Below are 26,999 nucleotides of genomic sequence, written 5' to 3'. Positions count from 1 at the left end.
GTCATATCTATAGTTTCATAAAAATCCAGACTAGTAGTCCCTTCTTTAACTACATCACAACAAATAGGTTATGTAATAATTACTTCCATAAGTTCTAAAATAAAAGAAGAATTGTAACTGTTTTCTTGCATTTAGTTCAAGTCACTTACCTATCCATTAAAGCATCTTCAAGGAGTGGTGTTACAGCATAAATGTAGTCCTTTCCCATTTCACCAATATACTCAAACAAGAAGGAAAGTGATTTTAACACTCCATTTTGAACATTCAGTTCAGGAACTCTGTATTCATTCATTAAGGCAGGTAGTACTGTGAAGGGTGAACATGTTTCAGCGACAATAGCTATTGCTACAGTGGTACAAACTCTGTTCTGCCTTTCCTGAACTTTGAGGTTGTTTAAAAGTGTAGCCAATACATCATGAGGGCTGGAAAAAAATAAATGTGTCAGCAAACTGTTAGTTTACAAGTCAAAATTTTTTTGGAGGGAAGAAAAATAATCAAAGGAATGAAACTTTATGCTAAGTAATTACTGGGAACTTAGTAATTTTATGCTAAAATGCAATACTTTCAAGTCACTGGCATTACGGTTTCTACTTAAGAACTTCATTTAAATTAAAGTGTTCATTTTAATGAAAAAATTCAAATGGCTTCATTTTCAAATATAATTTACAGTCTTTAGTATATTTCCTGAAACAAAAAGAAATTTCATTAAATGTTTAGACTGAATAATTCTTTGAGTGGTCAGAACATGGCCACTAGAGCTAGGCAACCTTACAGTAGTATCCAAACTGTGGTCTCCCATGCCACAACACAAAAAATCTGTTTTCCAAAATCTTCCCTCCCACACACCTTTACCACATTTATTCTCCTTCTTTAAGCATTTATTCTACCACAAATTTAAAGGGACATAGGAACTAAAAAGTTAACAACAGCTATTCATTGCAAACTTCTTAACTACATCATAGATGAAAAAATATTATTGCTACCAAAAGGCAGGTGGGGAGACTCTTAATTAAATAATCCAACTTTTGTTATGTTTTATTGCTTGAAAATATTTAGTTATTAAGCCACATATACGTAAGTATCTCATTTTCTACAATGACTGTTTCTTCTAGTTTGGTTCTGGTGGAGTAGAAGCAAATAACCATAGGTTATCTAATAAAATAGCTGTCATTCAGTTGTCTGTGGATTAATTTTAGAAAAATATTTTTAAAACACATAAAGCATTAACATGAAAACTGAATTATGTTAATTGTTTTACTAAGAACTGGCCTTAATATTTTAAGCAATATCCTAAAAGGACCAACAAAATTTGAAATAATTCTGAAATGGTAGTTTCCCTCTTCTGAAAATAGTGAAGTGTGACTAAATGAAATTTTAAACTGTTCCATCTATTTTAATTCAATTTAACATTTAAGAAAACATTTCAAAAATTGAAGGTCAGTGGTTGAAGTCTATTCTAAAAAATATAAATAAAGTCCATTCTAACTGCATTGCTCATACCTTGCCTTAAAAGAGATTCTACAGAAATAGAAGCACCTTTTAACACTACAATGGGTCTATTACAAAGTAAAAAAAAAAATACACAGAAGTAAGCAATACTCACCCAATGGCCTTTGCAATATAACCAAATGTGTTGACTGTGGCTCTACGAATAGCTTTTTTGTGAGCTTTTAAGAGCTCTAAAAGCTCAAAGCAAATCCTCATCCATTCTCTTGCAGACACATATTCAGCTCCCCTAGTTTAAAAAAATAAATAAATAAATAAATTTTTTGTTAACAATAAGTTTTAAAAGGTAAATCTGCAAATTCAGTTCTCAAAACATGATTACCAATTCATTTTAAGCATTAAATAAAATTATTACTGTTCAGAAAGGATGGTTTCGTTTTAAAAATATACTGCCACTCCCTCTTTACTGTTCAAATGTGAAAATATTACTGAAATATGAGCCTGACCATATATACTTACATTAGCAACAATAAGCAAATTTGCAAAGTGAATAAAAAGTGGTTAAACGTGAAAACCAATACCGCTTATTAAAATGTTTAGGTAATCTGCTTACCTATCAGCAATACGTCCAACAAGATCAATACAATTCTCTTGTACTTTTTCATGCCTATTCTTTAAGATGGGGGTGAGTCTAGGCAGCAGATCTTTAATTGGTGGAGTCATCTTATGCATACCTATTTAACAGAAGTCAAACACACTATCAATTAACATGTGAACTGCAACCTTTGTTCATTTTACCTTTTATTTAACAATGTAATATACGTGACTAGGCATAAATACAAACTTACAGCTGCCTATGGAAAGAAAAAGCCCCAGCTTCAGATCAAACGCAGAATTTTTAACTTTTTATTAACAACTTCTGATTATGCATAAAAATGAAAGAAATTAGTGAAGTGATTTAAAGAATGATGGATACTCAACAACAAAAAAAAGTTTTATTTGGTTCTGAAATGTATTTGTACACTGACATTTAAATATGGGGACAGCTTATGTTCCGGCCATACACAACAATATAAGCCAGAGGTAGACATGTAAATTAAAGCAAAATTTTCCAGAAAGGGCCCCCTTACCCTTTAACTGCAAAACAAACAGATCTCCAGTCTCCCTGCAATGCAGGGCATACTTGGATGGTATTTACACCTATGAAGAGAGAAAAAAGGAGGCAGCTGGCAGGGGCTCTTGCTCTAACTAGAACTGCTTGCTCTGATTCTCTCTCCATTGCTTTTCCCATGTTTCTCTGACCAACAATATGGTTTACAATTCCCTGCAAACCAGAGCCCCACAGGTGGCCAAGTAACTGATTTTTGGCAAGTATCTCCAAGTAGAGAGAGAGGAAAGGGCTGAACTGGGGATTATATGTAAATGCAATGGTTCAAAGACCTCCTATACTGCATAAAAACCCCTTACTAAAATGAGAAAAATAGTGGCTATCACAGCCAGCTATTTCAACCTCCTGATAGGTTATTTCTGTCCCTCTAAACTCCACAGAAGTTACTTTTGCAATAGTTACATTCACTTATATTGAAGGATAAAACAAGAGACCATTTGTTTGTTCCATCATAATGCCCTTAAAGATAATGCCATAATGCCTTCACACCAAGAGCATTTGTAATACACCTCTGTTTTAACTTTGGGTAAAGAACTGAAAGGACAGTTTAAAAGAATTGGATTTAAATAAAAATGAGATCACTTGATCAATTCACTTTTCTCTCTGGTTATTGTTCCTTGAACTTAACAGCAAGCAGGAAAACCTACCATAACCATTTACTAATTCAAGGTTGAATAAATATATAATATAAAACTTTAGAGTTCTCTCCACCCACCACCTCCTCTCCCATGTATTTCAGGTGAGACACAATTTTTTTAGGGCCCTCTATCCCATGACTTCCAAGTTTTTTGAGTTGTGACTACTTCCTCCTCTCTTGCAGGTCCTAAACTTGCCCTCTTTCTCTCTTTTAAAGTAAAATATAAATAGATTTTGGGAGATAAGATTCTCCCAAAATGTGACATCCCAACTTAACTGTAATTTTCAGTGGTTAAAAAAAAAGTATCAGACATTCATTAGTAAACTCCTAAACAGGATTCTCTATTTTACTTTCAAACTACCAAAGAAACTTTAAAATACAAAAAATTCTTACATGACCAACAAATTCCATACCTATTACATTTACAATGGCCTTCAGTGCTCCAAGAATGCTGCCCAATACTTCAGGGTACTCTTCGCCCAAATACTCATACAAAACAACACCCAAGTGCCCCATCAATTTTTCCTGTAATAAAAAAATAATAATGATGAAATGTTACTGTTTACATTACTCCTTTTGGTGAAGAAATAAGAATCTGATATAAAAGTTTACCTCTTGACAAGTCTTCATGACAACAGCCGTTCGAGAGATCAAGTCAGCTGCCTGTTGCCTAACTTTTGCTGATTTGTTATTTAAACGCCACAAAACTGTACCGCAGATCTGAGGCAAGTACGGTTTGACTCGTTTGCCAAGAGCATTGACCACTGTGCCAAAGCCGTTCAACATTACTGAGTCCTTAAAAAAAAAAAAAAAAAAGCCAAGTTAAATTTAAAAACTACATTCAATGTGAACAAGAATTCAGTTTGTGACTAAACAGTTGAAATATACTTATATTCCGTTTCCAAGAATCTAACCTAAAAATTTGAGGTAGAAGAATATTTCTTTGTAGCCAACTGCATGAGAACATGAGCATTTAAAAATTATTTCAAATTTAATTACTCTTTGGTGATAATATTTGCTTGAAAATATGTTTTACAAATATGAAAGTCAGTGGCAACTTGCCTAATAATTAGTATCATTACCTCTGTAGTCTGTTCTTGAAAAGCATAAAGAATACCATCAATCAGTTGTTCTTCAAGTTTATGATCAATATCTGCTGCTCCCAAGTTGCCCATAATTTTCTCAATTGTCTCCATCACCATTTTTCTGTATTGTTCAGCTTCATCTTTCAGATCATCCACAATCCTGGATATAATTTCTGCTGCACCTACTTTGTTTGCCAACTCCACAGTAGTATCAACTAACTAAAAAGAGGAGGAAAAATCATTTAATTTACTGCTTTTCCAAGGAAATAGAGACATCATGAAAATGGAATATTCTGAAGATACTATTTAGCTAGTAAGCATGCTGAGAACAGATGGCTCCTACTATTAAAACTTTAAGAAAAAGGTGGCCAAAAATATTTAAATATGAGTCTAAGTCAAGGGGATTTAAGGTTAAGATTGTATTCATGCTTCACCTAGCCAGATTAAGCAGTTCATTTACTAGACAAAAATGTCAATTCATAGTTGGCTATTTATCCTGGAATACAAAAAAAAAAGGGAAGTTAACTGGCTGACTAAAATCCATCTCCTTTCACAATCAAGCACAAACAACCTGTGAGGTTCTCAAGGCAAAAAATAACTTATGTAATACGCATTCAAACTGACTAAAGGATCAGTTGTAAGAATTTCTGAAAATATTTTTTTATGATAAAAGCTTACCTGCCGGTAATTTCTTCTATCCAAAGCCATTCTGTGTTGCCAGAAGTGTTTGAAAAAAGGAGGAAGGATCTCTGTTTTAATGTAGTTTGCTTCTACACCATCTGTTCCACAACACTGCTTTACCACCTAAAATGTTAAAAAATAATAGTAATCACAGTCCTGGTTTAATACACAATAGTTTTTTTTTTAATGATATAAAATTCTCTTTGAACCATGAAACACATTTAGACTAACAGATCTGGAACAGCAACAATTTGCAACAATTACCTTCAGCACAATTTTCTTCATTTCTTCATCAGGAGATTGGAATTCTCGAATAAGAATTAACATCACTTCTCTAGTATAGTAGTTGGCATATTCTGCATCCATGAGAGGAATAAGATACCCAATAGCCTTTAAGAAAGCGGCCAGACCCTATTTTAAAATAAAAAATATATATATACTTAGTAAATTAGATTTAAGTCACTTGAACTTCAATGAGTAGAAATAAAAAGAAAAATGAAATCAAACTGGTGAATCTACCTTTCCTCTGTGTTGGCGGATACCCTTCCATAGAGGCTTTAACACAGAATCAAAAGATTCGATACCATAAGGAGTTGCTGCTTCAGCCAAGGCGGCAATGGCCAAAGCGCTAATGGTCCTAACTTTCTGCTGCTCATCCACAAGACCTATAAAAAACCAAACGCAGGTTTTAACTAAGCAACATTACCTAACTTCCATAGCATCATCCAGATTCCAGCAATATATCTAACCATTTAGTCAAACTGCAGAATCTGTTCCCATTAGACAAAATTAGGCAAAAGCCAGTATGAACCACAGCCTATTAGCAGCTAATATTACAAATCCAATCATAAACTATATGGTGTTTATGTAGTTTACCTTCCATTTCTCTCTCCAAAAATCAGTAGCCTAAATTTCAGGAAACTGTCTTACAAAAGACAGAGTTATACTACAACTTACCATGTTCAATGATTTCAACTAAACTTCTGAGATGTGGCAAGATGGCACAGCCCATGAGAATAGCTATTTGCTGTACAATTTTTATACCAGTGTGTCTTGCTTGCCAGGACTTCTTGCTTTTGCACACAGCTTTTAAGAAAGGCAATAATGAAGGAATACCCAGGGCAGAGGCTACAACAGCAAAAGCTCTAGCTGTTGTGTTACGGACATACTCATCCATGTTATCTATATCAGGTCTCATGGTAGAGATCATAGTAGCCAGACCTGCAGCCTAAAAGTTTAAGAAAAAAGCAACAGTCATGAGTTGATAACATTAACCCTCAACCATTTCATTCTAAAATCAAATAATCCTATCAACATATATAAAACTTTCTTCTCCAGAAACATAAATACCTTTGCCAAATTAGAAATAATCTCTCGGCCTTCCACTCTAGCATAGTAATCCTCATCAATCAACAATGGTTCAATGACCACTAGGATCTGAAAAAGAGAAGGAGTTACATTTTCACAGCAATTACTGATGCAGTGCTCAAGTAACAGTACATGTAAGGGAATTTATAATTACCAGGACTTTGTTAATCAAGGGACAAATTAAGAATTTTAATCACACAACTTTAAACCCCACATAAAGATGAATATTTGGGAGCACTGTTAACCACACAGACTATAAAATATACACAGTACACACACACACACACACACGCCCATCTGCATTTTACAATTTTAAACCATAATTACCATCAGCAAAAAGATGATTCTTAGTACTAAATGGCATGGTATAGAAACATACATTTTCTCATTCTAATATCAATAAAAGCATATTTTAAAATATGAACCCACTATATAAGATGGCAAAAAGTTACATCTATTTACACATGTATTTGTGTATGTATGCTTGTGTGAAGAAAAAGGTCTGGGAGGGCATGTAAATTTAACATTGGTTAACTGAGTATCTTTAAAGGGGTTGAAATTTCCCTTTTTATTGTGAATGTGTAACATCAGCTGTTACTTTTTTAGAATTTTTAAATTTCACACATACACCTAATAATAAGCTGGTAAAAAAATATTCACTAATTCCTTTTACATTAAAAAATATCAAACCATTAGAAACACAAATTGAGAACAAACCTTGTGCACATATGGTCGAACTAAGTCATCAAGTTTGTATAATATTCTATCAATAACTTTTACAAGTAAATGACGCTCTTGATCCTCAAGTGTAGGCGACATCAGCAGAGGAAGAATCTGATTAAACAAAGGACCAGCTCCAAATTCACGAGCTTTATCAGTAATCTGACGCAATGCAGCCTGGAAGAAAAAAGAGTAATAGGCATATTTCTTTATAAGCATAAGCAAATTAATTACTCCACGGTTTTCTGTAACTGAATATTTTAGTGTAAACTTCAGACATCTTACATAGAGTAGCATGAGTTCATTCCCAACAAAATTACTCTGAAGTCTGAACTCTTGCGATAAAGGCTCAATGTTTTCAGTTAATTAAAAAAGGGTAACTGAATTCTGGAGAGGGTGTGGAGAAAAGAGAACCCTCCTACACTGTTGGTGGGAATGTAAGTTGGTGCAACCACTGTGGAAAACACTATGGAGATTCCTCAGAAAACTAAAAATAGAGTTAGCACATGATCTAGCAATCCCACTCCTGGGCATATATCTGGACAAAAATATAATTCAAAAAGATACATGCACCCTGCCCCCCCATGTTCATAGCAGCACTATTTACAATAGTCAAGATATGGAAAACACCTAAATGACCATCAACAGATGAATGGATAAAGAAGATGTGGTGCATATATACAACAGAATACTTACTACTCATCCATAAACAAGAATAAAATACAGTAAGTCCTCTACATACAAACCTTCAAGTTGTGAACTTTCAAAGATGCGAACATACCCCTGTATGCCAGCTGCTGTACTGTGCTACTGTACTTTTCAAGGTACTGTACTGTAAGATTAAAACTGCTTTATTTTTTGTTTTTTACGTATTATTTGTGTGAAAAGTATTATAAACCTATTACAGTACAGTACTATATAGCTAGCCAATTGTGTTAGTTGGGTTACCTAGGCTAACTTTGTTGGACTTAAGAACAAATTGGACTTATGAACCACCCTCAGAACGGAACTCATTGGTATGTAGGGGACTTACTGTAATGCCATTGCAGCAACATGGATGCAACTAGAGATTATCATACTAAGTGAAGTAAGTCAGAAAGAGAAAGACAAATACCATATGATATCACTTGCATGTGGAATCTAAAATATGACACAAATGAACCTATATATGAAACAGAAACAGAATCAGGGACATAGAGAATAGACTGGTGGTTGCCAATAGGGAGAGGGGTGGGAGAGGGTTGAACTGGGAGTCTGGGATTAGCAGATGCAAACTGGTATATATAGAGTGGATAAACAACAAGGTCCTACTGTATAGCACTGGGAACTATATTCAATATCCTGTGATAAACCATAATAGAAAAGAATATGAAAAAGAATGTATATATATGTATAACTAAGTCAGTTTGCTGTACAGCAGTAATTAATACATTGTAAGTCAACTATACTTCAATAAAAAATAAATTTTAAAAAAGGGTAATTTAATAGAGTCACAGAGTATAATATAAAACTCCTTAACTTCTCCTAAAGGATCAACCACCTTCAAGCCACATAAGATACTAATACAATAACCCACATAATTCCACTAATTACATTAGAATCTTCAGCATATTTTAAAGGCTCTGATGATAAAACAGAGAATCTCTAAAATTATAATGAACATGATGATTTAATAAACTGGTACTTACTTTTCTCATTGGAGGTGTTCCATTCTTAATTTTTAAAAGCAACTTCATTATTTTTCGCTCTTTTTGCTCTTCTGGACTAAGTGTTGATTCATCAACATCAACCTAACAGTAAAAAGTAAAAAATTTAAAGGTTAGTGGAGATACTATGACTTATAACTTCTATATAAAAAGTAATATTTTATTTCTGATATTATCACTTACCAAAAGTTTATCAAAGTACTGAATATCATCAGGTTTTAAAAATGGAAGATTTCCAGATGGTTGGTCATTAACACTTTTCATAGTTCTATCTTCAGTTTGCATGTGGAAACCTGTCATACCACCCAAAGGTGTTGGAGTTGCTGTCAGCTTTCGAGCTGGAGTTCGAATAGGAACGTATCCAGCTGGAGGGGGAAGTACCTAATACAGTAAAAAGACAGTTTAGGATTTTCTTAACTTTACATAGTAAATAATAACAAAAATGAATAATATTTGCAGTTAAGATGCTTTTTGCTTAGAGGCAAGAATTAATTAAAATCAATCCCATTTTTCTATCTTATTTATAAGTTTAAAATATACAAGTATTACTATTTCTCATCAAATTTAAATTTAAATTAAGTGTATTAGAAGTGTGGGGAAATGAGATACACGAAGTGGGCTTACGAATTCTGATCACTTTCAAACATTAGTCTATATAAACATGTTGGTGAACCAATGTCATATAAATGGAAATAAGCTCAAAGTGCACATAATGTATAAAATAATATATTTTGGTAATAAAAATAATTCATGTAAATCTCTACGAAAACAAATCTTAATATTTAAGTCGTTCTACAAAAATGATTGACTGCATAAAAACTAAAACCAAAATATTCACCAAAGCCCTGTAAATACACAACATTTGACTAAACCCAAAAAATTCACTCAAGAGTCACAAAGGAGGGCTTCCCTGGTGGCACAGTGGTTGGGAATCCACCTGCCAGTGCAGGGGACATGGGTTTGAGCCCTGGTGCGGGAAGATCCCACATGCCGCAGAGCAGCTGGGCCCCTGCGCCACGGCTGCTGAGCCTACGCCCTAGGGCCCACGCTCCGCAACAGGAAAAGCCACTGCAGTGAGAGGCTCGCGTGCTGCAACGAAGAGTGGCCCCTGCTCACTGCAACTATAGAAAGCCCACGTGCAGCAATGAAGACCCAATGCACCCAAGTATAAATAAATTTTAAAAAGAAAAAAGAAAAAGATGTAATGACTATCCTCTTAGGAAAAAAAAAGAAAAAACTTGTATTAGAAAAAAAAAAAAGATTCACAAAGGAGGATTTTCCCCCTCCTACTGATAAACAAATCAATGAATGCAATTGTGACAGACACTTAGCCAGTCAATAGTAGGCTGGAGAGTGACTATACCCACAGCGTTACACGGAGGGTCCAATAAGTTATAAAGCAGTAAGGTTATGCATACTTGAAACAAATACTCTAATACAAACCTAATGAGGGAGTAGGGGGAAACACATACATAAAAACTGTTAAAAAAGCAACAGGCGGGCTTCCCTGGTGGTGCAGTAGTTGAGAGTCCACCTGCCGATGCAGGGGACACGGGTTCGTGCCCCGGTCCGGGAAGATCCCACATGCCGCGTGTCGGCTAGGCCCGTGAGCCATGGCCGCTGAGCCTGCGCGTCCGGAGCCCGTGCTCCGCAACGGGAGAGGCCACAGCAGTGAGAAGCCCGTGTACCGCAAAAAAAAAAAAAAAAAAAAAAAGCAACAGGCATTGGCAGAAAAGGCTCTGTAAAGGCCATCAAATGACTTAAGTTCCAGCCCTAGTTATAACATCAGCTATATGACCACTTTTAGACCAGCAAAAAGTCCTTGAGTAACAGGTACCTAGAAGATTTTACAGTTCAAAATGAACTTCAAGTTGCTACGGTAAAGAGAGAACGTAACATTCTTTGTGTCCACTGGCAACCCATGAACTAAATACACAAGATTTTGTGAGACACCAAGTAAAATAACCATGATCTAATGTTGGAAATGAAATATACTTGGAAACAGCTAAAGAATGAAATGGCAGTAGTAAATGTGAACAAGGCCAATGCAAACTTGACCAGTTAGTATTTTCAAAGAATATTTAAAATAAAATCCAGGGAATTCTCTGGCGGTCTAGTGGTTAGGACTCTGAACTTTCACTGCCAGGGCCCGGGTTCGATCCCTGGTTGGTGAACTCAGATCCTGCAAGCCACTCAGCATAGCCAAAAAAAATCCATATCCTAAAAACCACCACACTCATATTCACTGTTTTTACCTTATATCCTTCTGGGAACATAGCATCTAACTCTTCATCAGACAATGGGCGATTTCTCTCATCAATTTCTCTCTCCCACCGCCAAGCCTGAAGCTGTTCAGGAGTCATACTCATTATGTGACCTACCAAAAAAGCAAATTTCTGTAACAATCTATGTAGTGCAAGACTTTTATCATTACACAGATCCTTGGGATATAAGATAGTTAAAATCAATTCTAACATTTAACTGTTTATATTATAAATTCGAAACCAAGACTTTTTTACATCCTGTTATTCTTGCTAAAAATAGGCATTAATGGCACACAGAAAAACCACAAAGAAAAAATGCAAAATACTAACAAGGGAAAAAAATAATTTCCAATGATAAAATTTCTACCTGGAGTGGGAGTAGCCATGTTCATGGCTGGCGTGCCAATTGGTGTCTTTCCAGGGGTCAGAACAGGAGTGCTTCCACCCATCTGACTAGCTGGTGTTTCATCCCAACGTGACTTTCTTTTACTGGCTCCAGGAGTTGGTGTTTCACCAATGGAATCTCCACCTCGATCTGTTCGAGGTGTCTCAGCCCATCCACTTCCATGTCCAGGAGTATCTTTAAAGAAAAGGAGTGAATAAGCCTGAAATTTTAACCACTGTCAAAAAATGACTATTTTCAGACAACTAATATACTCAAACTGATCAACTTCAGAAACAGGATATTCCTAAAATGGAGACACATTTAAGTTTTAATGTTTCATTTCATATTTATTCTCCTTGACTGTATCTTCTCCATGGATCACAAAAACAATAAATGGTAACCATCGAGGAACAGGAAAACAGAGCAAAGGATTTTTCCAACCACCCACAACATCACAACCCATAGACAGCCACTTTATGTATCTTGGGCCACCTTTCATTTCTCCATGGAGTGAGATTACTCTGCATGTACAATTCTATACTGCCTCTCTCATCCATTATATTTTTTTCCAGGTTTTTTTTTGGCTGCGCCGTGCGGCCTGTGGGATCTTAGTTTTAGTTCCCCGACCAGGGATGGAACCCGGGCCCCTTCAGTGAAATCACCGAGTCCTAACCACTGGACCACCAGGGAATTCCCTACATTACATGTTAAGCACTCTGCCCAATCACTAAAAATTCTTTATAAAATTTTAATATAGCAGATGTAATGTTAAATCTTAACTTCCCAACGCTAATCTCATAAATAATTAATGAAATACAGCTTTAGAGAGTTTACACAAAAAACAAGATATTTAGGCAAAGTTACACAGACAGAAAGTAAATGAGAGGTAACCAAAGGCTGGGAGGAGTAAGAATGGAGAGTTATTGCTTAATGGGTACAGTTTTTGTTTGGGATGATGACAAAGTTCTAGAAATGAATAAAGGCAATGGTTGCACAACACTGTGAATATACTTAATGCCACTGAATTGTACACTTATAATTGTTAAAATGGTAAATTTTATGTTACATATATTATACTACAACAAAAAAGAGGTTACGGCCTACAAACTTCACTTTCTTCTAATGTTCTTCCTAAAATAAATCTTAAACCTCTTCAAGAAGGGAAAAGAATTAGGTATATCATCTGCTTAGTTCTTTACCTGTCCCAAAAGCATCTATTTGTCTGTCTTCCTAGGACCAGAGAACAGATTTTGGCCATAAACATACCACTCATCAAATCAACATTTTACCCAAACACACACCCAAACTCCACTAGAAGTACCTCTTTCTGTTTTGGGGGTCTCATCCCATCTGTTTTTACGAGCACTGGAAGTTGCACCTCCATGGCCTGGTGTCGCGTGGCCTGGTGTATCGCCTCGTCCAGGGGTAGCAGCTCCCGCAGGTGTGTGACTAGGTGTAGGATCCCATATTTTTGAGCCTGGGGTTGCTCCAGGAGTCTCACTTCCTTTTGCACGACCTGGTGTCTCATCCCATCTTAAGGAAGGAGTATGTCCAGGGGTCTTAACAGAGCAAAAAAAAATTTATTTCATACACCCACATAAAAATTAGAAAACCTGTTAAGCAAACAAAAAAAAATTAAATGTTTTAGTTCATGATTAAGAGAATAGATTATCCTTCTGCTTAAAAGATACCTACTTTCTAGCAAATATGTTTATGACAAAAAACAAAGATTTAATTTGGAGCAATGAAAAAAGCCCCAATTTATTTATTTTTTTAAAGGAATTTTTGCTTAAAAAATTTTTTTTATTTATTCATTTATGGCTGTGTTGGCTCTTCGTTTCTGTGTGAGGGCTTTCTCCAGTTGAGGCAAGTGGGGGCCACTCCTCATCGCGGTGCGTGGGCCTCTCACTATCGCGGCCTCTCTCGTTGCGGAGCACAGGCTCCAGACGTGCAGGTTCAGTAATTGTGGCTCACGGGGCTAGCTGCTCCGTGGCATGTGGGATATTCCCAGACCAGGGCTCGAACCCGTGTCCCCTGCATTGGCAGGCAGATTCTCAACCACTGCGCCACCAGGGAGGCCCCAGAGCCCTAATTTAAAAAATAATGTATTTTGGGTAATAATCTTGGTTATGCCACTAATGGCTCCATAACTTTGGGAAAACATTAAGATTTCTCTGTCAAGATCTCAAGAATTTCAGCTTTAATTATATCAGCACATCTCAAAACTGGGACTTAGAGACGGAGACTAATGAGTTCCCACTAAGAATATTTTTGGTTTTGTTCAATTTTGTGTTTAATTAATTTAAGCATGTTTTAGATCACCTGAGTAATTATAAATAGATACTGCCACATAATTTCAAATCCCTGAGGTTATATTTATAATCACATCTATAATACTATTACTCTGATGCTGGCAAGATTAGTGAAAAAAGATTAGAAGTTGACTTAAATGATCGAAGGTTCCATGGTAGTTGAATAGACAAGTAGTGAGCAATGTAGGACATCAGACAGAGTATGAAAGCAAAAGAACCTAAAGAGTGCAGACAATATCATATCAAAAACAGGTGAATTAGTGAACCAAAACAAAATCTGTATTTAAATAATTCTGTAAGTTTTGTAGTATACTTTTACATATTTCTTTTAAAGTTGGATGCTCTATCCAACCCAAGAGTTCTATTTAGCTTTATGTTTGCAAATAAGACTCAGTATTTTTTCCTTTCTAAAGATTCTATATAGGCTTCCCTGGTAGCGCAGTGGTTGAGAGTCCACCTGCCGACGCAGGGGACATGGGTTCGTGCCCCGGTCCGGGAAGATCCCACATGTCGCGGAGCGGCTGGGCCCGTGAGCCATGGCCGCTGAGCCTGCGCGTCCAGAGCCTGTGCTCCACAACAGGAGAGGCCGCAACAGTGAGAGGCCCGCGTACCGAGAAAAAAAAAATTCTATATATTACTCAGGGTTGAGAAATTCTCAATTAGATGAGTAAAGAACATAAATTGTTCAAAAGTCTCATTTTCAGCAACTGCTCTTCCTGCTCAATCAAGTAGGAAAAGATGCTTCCTAGTATCCACTGCAATTCCCACAGTCATAATTAAGATGGAGTTGTGTTAAATGAGAAGCGTGAAAAAAAACATGGTCTGAATCTCTACAGTTTTTATGAGATAGACATCAACTCTTGGGTCTCCTTTTCAGTTAAACAGATACCAAAAGGACAAGTTTCTCTTTCTGTTTTTAAAATTTGCACTGAATGTCAACCACAGAATTTAAGTTAGTAACAACATATTATACAGAACCAAATCCTCTCATACATCAGCAAGCAAATGGAGAGTCCTCAAGATCTAAAACTAAACTGTTTGGAAATTATGTGCTAGGTTTAGTATATCTCAATTCTGGGTTTGGGAAAACAATGCCATGGCCTGACAGATTTTTCCTTATTTGTAAATAAATCTGCAGTAGCCTATGCTAGAGTCAACAGTGACTTAGACTAGGGTGGTGGGGTCATGAAAAGTGGGTAGATCCTGAATATATTTAAAGGTGGGGCCAACAAAATGCATTTGTGGATAGGATGCCAGGGAAGAGAGTAAGAGTATAAGATGACCCTGAAATGATTTCTAAGGGTTTGATTTGAGCCAATAGACATGGGAGCAGGCTGGAAGGAGTACAGAAAATCAGTTTTATTATAAATACTGATTCTGAAATGCCTATCAAATACATATCAAAGTAAATGTGTCAGGTCTGAGGAACAGAGAAGTAGGGATGGATTTGTAAATTTGGGAGTTGTCTTATAAAGATAGTATGTAAAGACAGGAGTGAGATCCTAGGGAGTTAGTTTAGATGCAAAAGAGACCTGAGGACTGAGCATTAGAGTACCCCAAATTTAAGGAAACTGAGGAAGATCCAGCAAACAAGACTAAAAAGCAACAGTCACTGAGGTGAGTATTACAAGAATCAAGAAAGACTGAAGCCCAGAGGCTAGGAAAGAAAAGGGTACCAAGGGACTTCCCTGGTGGTCCAGCGGTTAAGACTGTGCTTCCAAAGCGGGGGGCGTGGGTTCAATCCCTGGTTGGGGAACTAAGATCCCACATGCCATGAGGGGCGGCCAATAAATAAATAAGTAAATATATAAATAATTTTTTTTTTTTTTGGTTTAAGAGGGTATCAAAGAATGTCGAATGCTACTGATACGCTGCGTAATATGAGGGTTGAGACTTATCTTTGGATTTAGCAACGAGGAGGTTAAGTCATCTTGACAAAACAGGATTTGGTGGAGTGGTGCAGGCAAAAGCACCAGAGCACAAGTATAGATACACAACTCATTCATTTTGTGGTAAAAAGAGCAAGAAATGGGATGGTAGATGGAAGGGGAAGTAAGGGTCAAGAGAAGATTTCTTGTGGTATTTTGTTTTTTGTTTTTAATGATGAAGATTAGTAAAATGTGTTTGCTGATGATAATAACCTAGAGTACAGAGAAAAAAAACTGACGTTACCTGAGAGTCCTTGAGTAATAAGAGATGGGAAATTGCACAAAAGCAGATGGGTTAGCTTTATTTTTTTTTAATTTTTTTAATTTTTCCTTACCCCTAGGTTCATGACTTTTTTTTTCTTAAATTCCATATACATGTGTTAGCATACGGTATTTGTCTTTCTCTTTCTGACTTACTTCACTCTGTATGACAGACTCTAGGTCTATCCACCTCATTACAAATAGCTCAATTTCGTTTCTTTTTATCACTGAGTAATAGTCCATTGTACATATGTTCCACATCTTCTTTATCCATTCATCCGATGATGGACACTTAGGTTGTTTCCATCTCTGGGCTATTGTAAATAGAGCTGCAATGAACATTTTGGTACATGACTCTTTTTGAATTATGGGTTTCTCAGGGTATATGCCCAGTAGTGGGATTGCTGGGTCGTATGGTAGTTCTATTTGTAGTTTTTTAAGGAACCTCCATACTGTTCTCCATAGTGGCTGTACCAATTCACATTCCCACCAGCAGTGCAAGAGTGTTCCCTTTTCTCCACACCCTCTCCAGCATTTATTGTTTCTAGATTTTTTGATGATAGCCATTCTGACTGGTGTGAGATGATATCTCATTGTAGTTTTAATTTGCATTTCTCTAATGAGTAAAGATGTTGAGCATCCTTTCACGTGTTTGTTGGCAATCTGTATATCTTCTTTGGAGAAATGTCTATTTAGGTCTTCTGCCCATTTTTGGATTGGGTTTTTTTTTTGTTATTGAGCTGCATGAGCTGCTTATAAATTTTGGAGATTAATCCTTTGTCAGGTGCTTCATTTGCAAATATTTTCTCCCATTCTGAGGGCTGTCTTTTGGTCTTGTTTATGGTTTCCTTTGCTGTGCAAAAGCTCTGAAGTTTCATTAGGTCCCATGTGTTTATTTTTGTTTTTATTTCCATTTCTCTAGGAGGTGGGTCAAAAAGGATCTTGCTGTGATTTACGTCATAGAGTGTTCTACCTATGTTTTCCTCTAAGAGTTTGATAGTTTCTGGTCTTACATTTAGGTCTTTAATCCATTTTGAGCTTATTTTTGTGTATGGTGTTAGGGAGTGATCTAATCTCATACTTCCACATGTACCTGTCCAGTTTTCCCAGCACCACTTATTGAAGAGGCTGTCCTTTCTCCACTGTACATTCCTGCCTCCTTTATCAAAGATAAGGTGACCATATGTGCGTGGGTTTATCTCTGGGCTTTCTATCCTGTTCCATTGATCTATCTTTCTGTTTTTGTGCCAGTACCATACTGTCTTGATTACTGTAGCTTTGTAGTATAGCCTGAAGTCAGGGAGCCTGATTCCTCCAGCTCCGTTTTTCTTTCTCAAGATTGCTTTGGCTATTCGGGGTCTTTTGTGTTTCCATACAAATTGTGAAATTTTTTGTTCTAGTTCTGTGAAAAATGCCAGTGGTAGTTTGATAGGGATTACATTGAATCTGTAGATTGCTGTGGGTAGTAGAGTCATATTCAGAGTGTTGATTCTTCCAATCCAAGAACATGGTATATCTCTCCATCTATTTGTATCATCTTTAATTTCTTTCATCAGTGTCTTATAATTTTCTGCATACAGGTCTTGTGTCTCCTTAGGTAGGTTTATTCCTAGATATTTTACTCTTTTTGTTGCAATGGTAAATGGGAATGTTTTATTTCACTTTCAGATTTTTCATCATCAGTGTATAGGAATGCCAGAGATTTCTGTGCATTAATTTTGTATCCTGCTACTTTACCAAATTCATTGATTAGCTCTAGTAGTTTTCTGGTAGCATCTTAAGAATTCTCTATGTATAGTATCATGTCATCTGCAAACAGTGACAGCTTTACTACTTCTTTTCCGATTTGGATTCCTTTTATTTCCTTTTCTTCTCTGATTGCTGTGGCTAAAACTTCCAAAACTATGTTAAATAAGAGCGGTGAGACTGGGCAACCTTGTCTTGTTCCTGATCTTAGTGGAAATGGTTTCAGTTTTTCACCATCGAGGACGATGTTGGCTGTGGGTTTGTCATATATGGCCTTTATTATGTTGAGGTAAGTTCTCTCTATGCCTACTTTCTGGAGGGTTTTTATCATAAATGGGTGTTGAATTTTGTCGAAAGCTTTCTCTGCATCTATTGAGATGATCATAGGGTTTTTCTCCTTCAGTTTGTTAATATGGTGTATCACGTTGATTGATTTGTGTATACTGAAGAATCCTTGCATTCCTGGAATAAACCCCACTTGATCATGGTGTATGATCCTTTTAATGTGCTGTTGGATAGTATTCTGTTGAGGATTTTTGCATCTATGTTCATCAGTGATATTGGCCTGTAGTTTTCTTTCTTTGTGACATCCTTGTCTGGTTTTGGTATCAATGTGATGGTGGCCTCGTAGAATGAGTTTGGGAGTGTTCCTCCCTCTGCTATATTTTGGAAGAGTTTGAGAAGGACAGGTGTTAGCTCTTCTCTAAATGTTTGATAGAATTCGCCTGTGAAGCCATCTGGTCCTGGGCTTTTGTTTGTTGGAAGATTTTTAATCACAGTTTCAATTTCAGTGCTTGTGATTGGTCTGTTCATATTTTCTATTTCTTCCTGATTCAGTCTTAGCAGGTTGTGCTTTTCTAAGAACTTGTCCATTTCTTCCAGGTTGTCCATTTTATTGGCATAGAGTTGCTTGTAGTAATCTCTCATGATCTTTTGTATTTCTGCAGGTCAGTTGTTACCTCTCCTTTTTCATTTCTAATTCTATTGATTTGAGTCTTCTCCCTTTTTTTCTTGATGAGTCTGGCTAATGGTTTATCAATTCTGTTTATCTTCTGATGTTACTGATGTTACATGAGAGTCCTTGAGTAATAAGAGATGGGAAATGGCACATAAGCAGATGGGTTAGCTTTAGATGGTCAACCTGTACCAATAGTTCATATTATAAGAGAAGGAAAAACAAAGTAGAGGAGAACATATACAGGCATACCAGTAGATTTCACAGTGGGAATATGTATACTTTTTTCTTTTTAATTGTTCTTATTTGGGGTGAGAGGGAAATACAAAGCAAAGTCATAAACTAGAAAAGAAGCAGCTAAGGAGGTACTACAGGTTTCACAGAGCATAAAGAAGTCATCTGAAGGGGAGCGGGACAGAGTTATTGCTTAATGATCACAGAGTTTCCTTGAAGTGATGAAAAAGTTTTGAAAATAAATCATGGTGGTGCTTGATGCACAGTGTCATCAATACCACCGAATTGTACACTTAAAAATGGTTTAAAATGGCAAATTTTATATACATTTTACCACCAAAAAAAAGTTTCTAGGAAAATCAACTGACGAAGGAAACGCAGTAGCGTTATGTATCTGACACCTATGGTCAGAGACTTAAATTATCCATCTAAAAAATGAGGAAGACCACTGTTATACTCAACCTCCATATAATGTGACATACTTACATATCTATAATTAATATTCCAAAAGGAAAATTCCTTTACCCCATGTTATGAACTGAACTATGTCTCCACCAAAAGTCATGTCGAAGCCCTTATCCTCACTGTAACTGTACTTGGAGACTGGGCCTTTAGTGAAGTAATGAGGCTAAATGAGGTCACAAGGTTGGACATGAATCTGATAGGACTGGTGTCCTTATAGGAAAAGAGACACCAGAGCTCCCTCGCTCTTTCCATGTGTGCAAAGGTCTCTTGAGGACACAGCAAGAAGGCAGATGTGTGCAAACCAGGAAGAGAGCTCTCACCACACACTAACCCTGTTGGCACCTTGATTCAGAACTGTGAGAAAATGTCTCCTGTTTAAGCTACCCAGTCTGCGGTTATCTTGTTGTGTCAACAAAAGCAGACTAACATATTCTATGAGAAAAATAAATTTAAAATAGTAATAATAAAAAACTAAAAAAAGAAATTACCTCTGCTTGATCCCAACTTGATAGCTTTTTTGGAGTGGCACCAGGAGTCTGATCAGCTGTTTGATCCCAGCGCCGTTTTCGTTTTGAGGGAGGCTGGGATGCTGCTGCTCCATTGACGACTTTTAGTTCTCCAGCTTTAGCTTTTTCTGCTAGCTGTTGCCTAATTTCTCTCTGAAAAATATTTGAATAAACAGTGAGCATCTTTTAAAACATTTTCAATATATTTTTATATCATTAGTAGAGTCATTTCTATATAATGCCATTTTATTTTTCACTCATTCTCCTTTCTATGCTACTGGTAGACCCATTCCTTATTTTCCCTCTCTTTCCTGTATTTTCAAGTTTTATATACTGTCTTTCCGCACAACAGATGAGCAAATACAGAATTTATTACATAGAGTGCACTGCTTTATATAACAGTTAATGAAGTAAAATCTTCAGTCAATGGTAGTGAACCAAAATGGTTCCAATGAAAAAGTTTTACCTAAAACTCATATAATAGTAATTAAGACTATGTAATAAGTTAGAAAAGTAATAAAAGTGAAATTTCCAAAATTTTGTTATAACTATGAAATATTATATATAATATAGTCACAAAAAATACATTTAGCCTATGATTTTAAAGTAGAGTTCCATTACCGCATTTAATTCATCCAACAAACCAATCTATTATATATTTATAATAAAGTTATGAAGATTAACTATTAAAACAAAACACAGCAATCTCTGCAGGCCAGCAGGAATTCGTTAGAATTCTCCACCCATATTCAAACTAAATTTTATGGAAGAATTAGAGGCTTTTCAAAAAATGATTTTAGGGCTTCCCTGGTGGCGCAGTGGTTGTGAGTCCGCCTGCCGATGCAGGGGACATGGGCTCGTGCCCCGGTCCGGGAGGATCCCACGTGCCTCGGAGCAGCTGGGCCCGTGAGCCATGGCCGCTGGGCCTGCGCGTCCGGAGCCTGTGCTCCGCAGAGGGAGAGGCCACAACAGTGAGAGGCCCGCATACCGCAAAAAACAAAACAAAACAAAACAAAACAAAACAAAACAAACAAAAAAAAAAAGATTTTACTCTTTGACTTTTCCCTTACACAGACTTCAGGCACACACCATCAATCCACCCCCAGATATATCCACTGTAAGATATATATGCATATACATGTGGCCAAGGGGCCAGGCACTAGAAAAGGATAGTATAGAAATATGAAAAGCTTAATTTGGGAGATGTTAGAATTTTGAATAAGGTTCTTTCTCAACTTAATTTTTATTAATAATGTTAAAATATTACTTGTGCAGCAAATAAAAAGGAAACATAAAAGTCTCTTAATCTCAACTTTCTTTACATACTTTCAACACCATTAAAATAAAAAGCAGGTTCACAGACCTCTTCTTTAGTTAAATGTTGTTCTCGCATTACATCCATGTAAGTCCTAGCATTCATTTTAGGATCAGGGGTCTTCCCTCCTGCAGAAAAGAACAGCAACAGTACAAGAGTACAATAAATAAAAGATAATTAGGTTCAACTGATTTATCTGCCCTGCTCTAATATTACATTATTCCATAATCATTTAATTTATTTTTTGATGGAAAACTTTAATAATTACACATCTTACTTTTTATTGAGTTTGCTGATCAATTTAACCTGTTTGAACACAAACATATCTACAGCAGTTTAAAACAAATATTTTAATGCATATAAAAACAAAATGACAGCACAGTTTAGAGTCTTCAGAAGTGATGGGTTCCTGGGTTGCTAATCCGGAATACGTACACTTTCGTGCCTTTGTCTCCATCAGCAGTTCTGACTTCAAGCAGCAGAATAGAAGCCTAGAAAATTATCTCTTTACCATTAGTAACACTTTGGAAAGATATTTATATTCAAAACATTACCTGTTGCAAGCTGTTAAAATCCTGACTATAAGTAACTATGACTAGATAAGTTCTTCATACAATGTTCTAAAACAGTTACAGTTTAGAAAATCTGATTTTTAAAAATATACCTCTTATTCTGATGTCATGTTACTAAAAAGGGCTTCATGATTTTTACTTTTTGTTGACCCAGAAACATATTTTTATTTTCTTAGAAAGTATAAATAACAACTGGAAACATATTACTTGAAATATATTACTTCTACCAGTTATTATGATGCATACAGAAGAAAAGTGGTGTACAAAGAGATGTGTTAGTCTCTTGGTTAAAGTTTCAGTATTTGCTTTTCAAACTTCAAAATATCTTAAAGAAGCCCAAACAATATATAACAAGATTCACAGAGGCACACTACGTTTTAGAAATGTGATAATTAGCTATACAAGTAGTATAGCATCACAATTTAGGAAAAACTAATAAAGGTCTAAGACATTTCCTATGCTGAAGATCATGCCCAATTGGTAGTGTCATTCTTTCTGACACTATCTCTGATAAGACTTCCTTTGGAATACTTTTTCACCATAATCTAGAGAGGATGTGTTGAACTGCACCCTTAAGAATGCAGACAGGACTGGCATATAGCAGTACTGCTGTAGGAAAGAAATTAAGGACAGTTAGTATGGGCCTGTGAATTCTGACATACATGTTTAAATCAATTACAATTATGCAAGTAAAAAAAAGAATATCCCTACTAATTCATGCAGGCTGAAAGTCTAATTTGTAAACCTGCAGCAGAATCTAATTTTAAGAAACAGGCACCTAACTTTGATCTTGAAACTCACTCACCTGAGGAAAGCTTCCATCAGGCTCACTATGCCCCTTGTGCTGACCTGCACACTAAAATTAGCAAAACAGACTCCAGCTATTAAAAATATCAAAGTCTTTGTATACATACTTTTGTTTTAACTTTAAGTATGCTTAGAGCAAAGTAGGTGCATTTACTAAACTATATTTAGAGCAATATGAGGGGAGCTCTAATGTGGAAACAGTTTCTCAAAAGTAACAATCCTAAAAATCTAAGACTTGGAATGAAAACTTTCAATAATTTGAAAGTATTTTGAGCAGAAAAACACATTTGTTCAAAGTAAAGAAAGCGTACCCAAAACAAAAGTAAAAGAAAAACCTTTAACCCTTTGCGTTTCTATGGCATTGGCTCATTAGTTTCTTGTCCTTCTACCTGGAAAGAAAACTGGCATTATAAAGATGAAGAATATGGCATCTGTGACTTCAACCAAATCTATACAAATCTATAAGGGGGATTTTTAAAAAGAAAAGCAAATTCATAAGCATGCCAAAAAAAATCAAAGGGCTAAAGACAACTTAACACAAGTAAATTTCTGAATACTTATAGAAAAGTGGGAAAGTATTACCATCTGCAAAAGGATCAAGACGCTCTGGGGAAATTATCATGGTCCGCCTGTGCTTTTTGTATTCATCTTCCCGATCTGCAATCTTCGGAGGTCGGTGCTCAGCAAATGGATCATACTGAAAAGAGGTATGTCTCACTTAACACGCACTTATTAAATAACCAAAGAGAATGTCACAAACAAAAATCAGAACATTATAAAACATGTAAAAATGTTTAATACCTAATGTTATGTATCATTTTTCAGATAAATGCTAATGTGAAAAAATAAGGCATATGGAAATGAGACAATTTCCATAGTTCAATCCTTCATGAAATGATCACCTTTTTGAAATAAACTACTATTTCTAATTCTCCCAAATCAACTCTTCTCAGAACACTGTAATAACTTGATTCCTAAAATATGTGACTTTGCATTGGAATTGAGACGTTCAGTTTTCTTTAGCTGAATAAACTCTGGTTTTAACTTAAAAAAAAAAAAGTCACCTGTTCTGTTGACTGTGGTATATCATTAAGCAATGCCACAGGGGCATGATATCCTGGCTTCTTCTGACCAAGCAAACTTGTAGATGAGGAGTAGTCATCGTCATCCTGCAACGAATGCCCCCAGAAAGCCACAAACAAAACCGTCAGAACTTAAAAATTAGAAAGAACACACAAAGATTCAATATGAAATCAAAAGACAACGTGATGAAACTTGTTAACACACTTAGGTTTTCCTTTCAACTCAAAAGGCTAATAAAGAAATTTAGTTCTCTATACTCTTAAAAATACTAAACAAGGAATCCTTTCTGTAAATAAAGTAGGTATGGACTAGAAAAACCTGAGCATTTCATCTCACAGAGCGCATGACGAAATTTGTTTTCAAATTTGGAAACTACAAACAGCTTATTTAGAACTCTCCAGTTTCCTTGTCTTTTTAACTTTTTTTAAAAAACATGATTTAACCACAGAAACAAGTAAAATGTAATTAATTTTAAATGTATTTATTTCCCTAATAGTACATTTAAACAGAACAATGTTATATTATTATTTTACTAAGGTAAGAAGTGCAACAATGGATAGATCTCAAGAAGATCTTAACACCTCATTAATTTTATTCAAAAATGAAATGACAACTTCCCGCTCAGCTTCTGGAACACAGAGCCATCACTGCCTCTTACCATTAAGGTACAATAATGCAAATATAAGCCTGATCAGCTTCTAGAAATTTTGCCTTTGGAACTTTAAAATTTTTCTTAAAAAAAAAAAAAAGTTCTAACCATAAAATTAAATATGGCTTGAATTTCATAAAAATAACAAGTTTCATAATCTATGTACATAGATTACTGAACTACACGAAAATGATCAGCTATTTCACCAAATTTGGATGTTTGAAATGGTGTGACAAAATATAAGCTGTGTGAAATATATGAAAACACTTTAAGAGATGTATTTCAAAATGAGAGGCAGCCCCCCTTCAGGGTAACTAAATTAGGCATGAAAAGCCCATTAATATGAGTAACAAGAAAAAGTCCACTCATGTTAAGATGCCAATGGGGGAAAAAAACAGCACCAAGTTTTTTGGACAAGTCAGAAATCAAAAGTCACAAGCACAGACGGCTGTTTAAAATGAAGTCACTTCTCACTGGGCTACTCTAGATAGAGCTCAGTAGGTAACAATAAGGATTTACTTTACAATGGTTAATGGTTTCCAGGTGCTTTGCTGGATAAACTAGTTTTAACATAAAGATTCAGAACTGAGCACTTCCAGAAGTTTCTTACAAGAGAAGGAAACTTTCGACAGTTTTATTCTCCCAAAGGAAGATCTCCCAATCTCCAAGATGTCTCCCCAGATTAAACCAGATGACTCAAAACAGAAGATTCCTTTATATTTCTTGCTCTCCTTCAAAATAATGCTTGGACTGTTTATATACTTTGTAACTTACATCTTCAAGTTCAGTTGCAGCAATAGATGTCACGTATCCAGCAAACCTGCTGTCACTTCCACCATAAATTTCCTGGTCATAATAACCTGTAGAATCAAGGCCCACTCCTTGAGCTTCATCAAGAGCTGCCTTCTTGCCTTGAATTTCTCGAATCTGTGCTTCAATATCTATAACAAAATTAATAAAATCTTCTTAAACTCACTTTCCAAAGAGCACTCAACACAATGCATTTTTCTACTGAGTATTATCAAAAACTCTTCTAAATACAGAAACTTCAAAATAATCATTCCATAAGGGGTTGGAGTAACTATACAAAGTATTGATTTTTAATAAATTTAATACATCTCCACCCAACAGACAATACTTACGCACACAGAGGAGATGCCTACTATTTCACCAACTACAAGTTACTCTCACCTTAAGAATGGGTTACCAAAGTTTATTAAACTACCGCTGAATTCTAACCTTTTCCTGCTTGAAAAAATAATACTGTTAATGTTGATTAAGGGACCAAGAACAACACTCAAGATTATTTAAACTCAACACTACCAGAAAGGTAAAAACAGTACTGTGGAGAGTGGTCCGCAAACCTAAACGTGCAACAAATCATCTACACGTTCTGATTTTGTTAGAATGCAGTAGGCCTATATATCATATCAGACCCAAGTTTCTGCATTCCTAACAAGCTCCTAGGTGATGTCCTAAACATCTTCAACAGCAAAACAATAAAGGATAAAGTCTAAATTCTTAAACACGTAATACAGAGCCCTACACAGTTTGGCTGCAAGCACCATCACATTAGATTTATGATTAATTAGAGTCTGAGCTTTAGACTCAAAATGTATGGCTTCAAAGGCTCTTTCTCTGCTAATTAATACATTATTTAACCTATGTATCTCAGTTTCCTACAACAAAGTTTTGTTTTAAGGACTGAAGGACATAATGAGCATGAAACACTTAAGCATTCAATGACTGAATTAACTCTTGCCATGTCTCACTCCCCAAACACCATGTCTAGCCATAGGTCTGACATTCAGAAGATGAACATGGTTGACTTCCCTGGTGGCGCAGTGGTTAAGAATCTGCCTGCAATGCAGGGGACACGGGTTCGACCCCTGGTCCGGGAAGATCCCACATGCTGCGGAGCAACTAAGCCCGTGAGCCATGACTGCTGAGCCTGTGCTCTGGAGCCTGGGAGCCACAACTACTGAGCCCGTGTGCTGCAACTACTGAAGCCCGCACGCCTAGAGCCCATGTGCTGCAACGAGAAGCCTGCACACTGCAACAAAGAATAGGCCCCGCTCGCCGCAACTAGAGAAAGCCCATGCACAGCAATGAAGACCCAAAGCAGCCAAAAAAAAAAAGATGCAAATGTGGTGAATGAAGTATCAACTCTTTTCAACTGCTTTTTTATTTTTTCAAGACTGAAAAAAAATTAAAGCAGTACAATGAACACCCATACTCTTCACTTACATTCATCAACTGTTTATGTATATAAGACATAAAACAAATACGTGTGTGTACACGCAACTTTTCTAAACCATTTAAAACCCCTAATATTTCAGCATGTATTTCCAGATCTAGAACATTCTCCCACATAACCACAACAGTATTAACATGCTCAAGAAAGTAAACCTAGATATGACATCATCTAAAATACAATCCAGTTTCATATCTCCCCAATGGTCCTAGTAACATCCTTTACAGATGGTCCCTTCTTCAATCCATGATCCTATCAAGAACCACACATTGCATTTAGTCGTCATGTCTCTTCAGTCTCCTTTGAATACAGACTAGTCTTCCAACCTTTTTTTAAGTCTTTCCAGACAACAGATAACTTTAAATTACAAACTAATGTTTCATTTTAGTAATATGAATAACATATACATGTGTAAAGAAAAAGAGTTTCTACTGCCACTGATCTGTGGCCTA

General features: G+C 36.1%; 1 protein-coding gene across 1 annotated transcript in view; it reads right to left on the bottom strand.

Moving 5' to 3' along the window:
• The window catches only part of SF3B1 (splicing factor 3b subunit 1), a gene marked incomplete at its 5' end in the record, with an annotated part of 39,968 nt that overhangs the window by 2,261 nt on the left and 10,708 nt on the right, over positions 1-26,999 (bottom strand). The window contains 22 exons of the mRNA XM_079710684.1: positions 150-422; positions 1,604-1,735; positions 2,060-2,180; positions 3,665-3,776; positions 3,864-4,046; positions 4,334-4,555; positions 5,015-5,140; positions 5,282-5,428; positions 5,537-5,682; positions 5,975-6,245; positions 6,368-6,454; positions 7,103-7,282; positions 8,794-8,895; positions 8,995-9,192; positions 11,067-11,188; positions 11,443-11,655; positions 12,782-13,019; positions 19,850-20,020; positions 21,231-21,310; positions 23,144-23,258; positions 23,626-23,730; positions 25,068-25,234. Coding sequence (XP_079566810.1) covers positions 150-422; positions 1,604-1,735; positions 2,060-2,180; positions 3,665-3,776; positions 3,864-4,046; positions 4,334-4,555; positions 5,015-5,140; positions 5,282-5,428; positions 5,537-5,682; positions 5,975-6,245; positions 6,368-6,454; positions 7,103-7,282; positions 8,794-8,895; positions 8,995-9,192; positions 11,067-11,188; positions 11,443-11,655; positions 12,782-13,019; positions 19,850-20,020; positions 21,231-21,310; positions 23,144-23,258; positions 23,626-23,730; positions 25,068-25,234 — 3,511 coding nt within the window. The remainder of the gene's footprint in view (positions 1-149; positions 423-1,603; positions 1,736-2,059; positions 2,181-3,664; positions 3,777-3,863; positions 4,047-4,333; positions 4,556-5,014; positions 5,141-5,281; positions 5,429-5,536; positions 5,683-5,974; positions 6,246-6,367; positions 6,455-7,102; positions 7,283-8,793; positions 8,896-8,994; positions 9,193-11,066; positions 11,189-11,442; positions 11,656-12,781; positions 13,020-19,849; positions 20,021-21,230; positions 21,311-23,143; positions 23,259-23,625; positions 23,731-25,067; positions 25,235-26,999) is intronic.

The sequence above is a fragment of the Hyperoodon ampullatus genome (genome assembly GCF_949752795.1).
Source record: "Hyperoodon ampullatus genome assembly, chromosome: 8".
In the NCBI taxonomy this organism is placed as follows: Eukaryota; Metazoa; Chordata; class Mammalia; order Artiodactyla; family Ziphiidae; genus Hyperoodon; species Hyperoodon ampullatus.
This window is presented reverse-complemented; position numbering and strand designations above follow the sequence as displayed.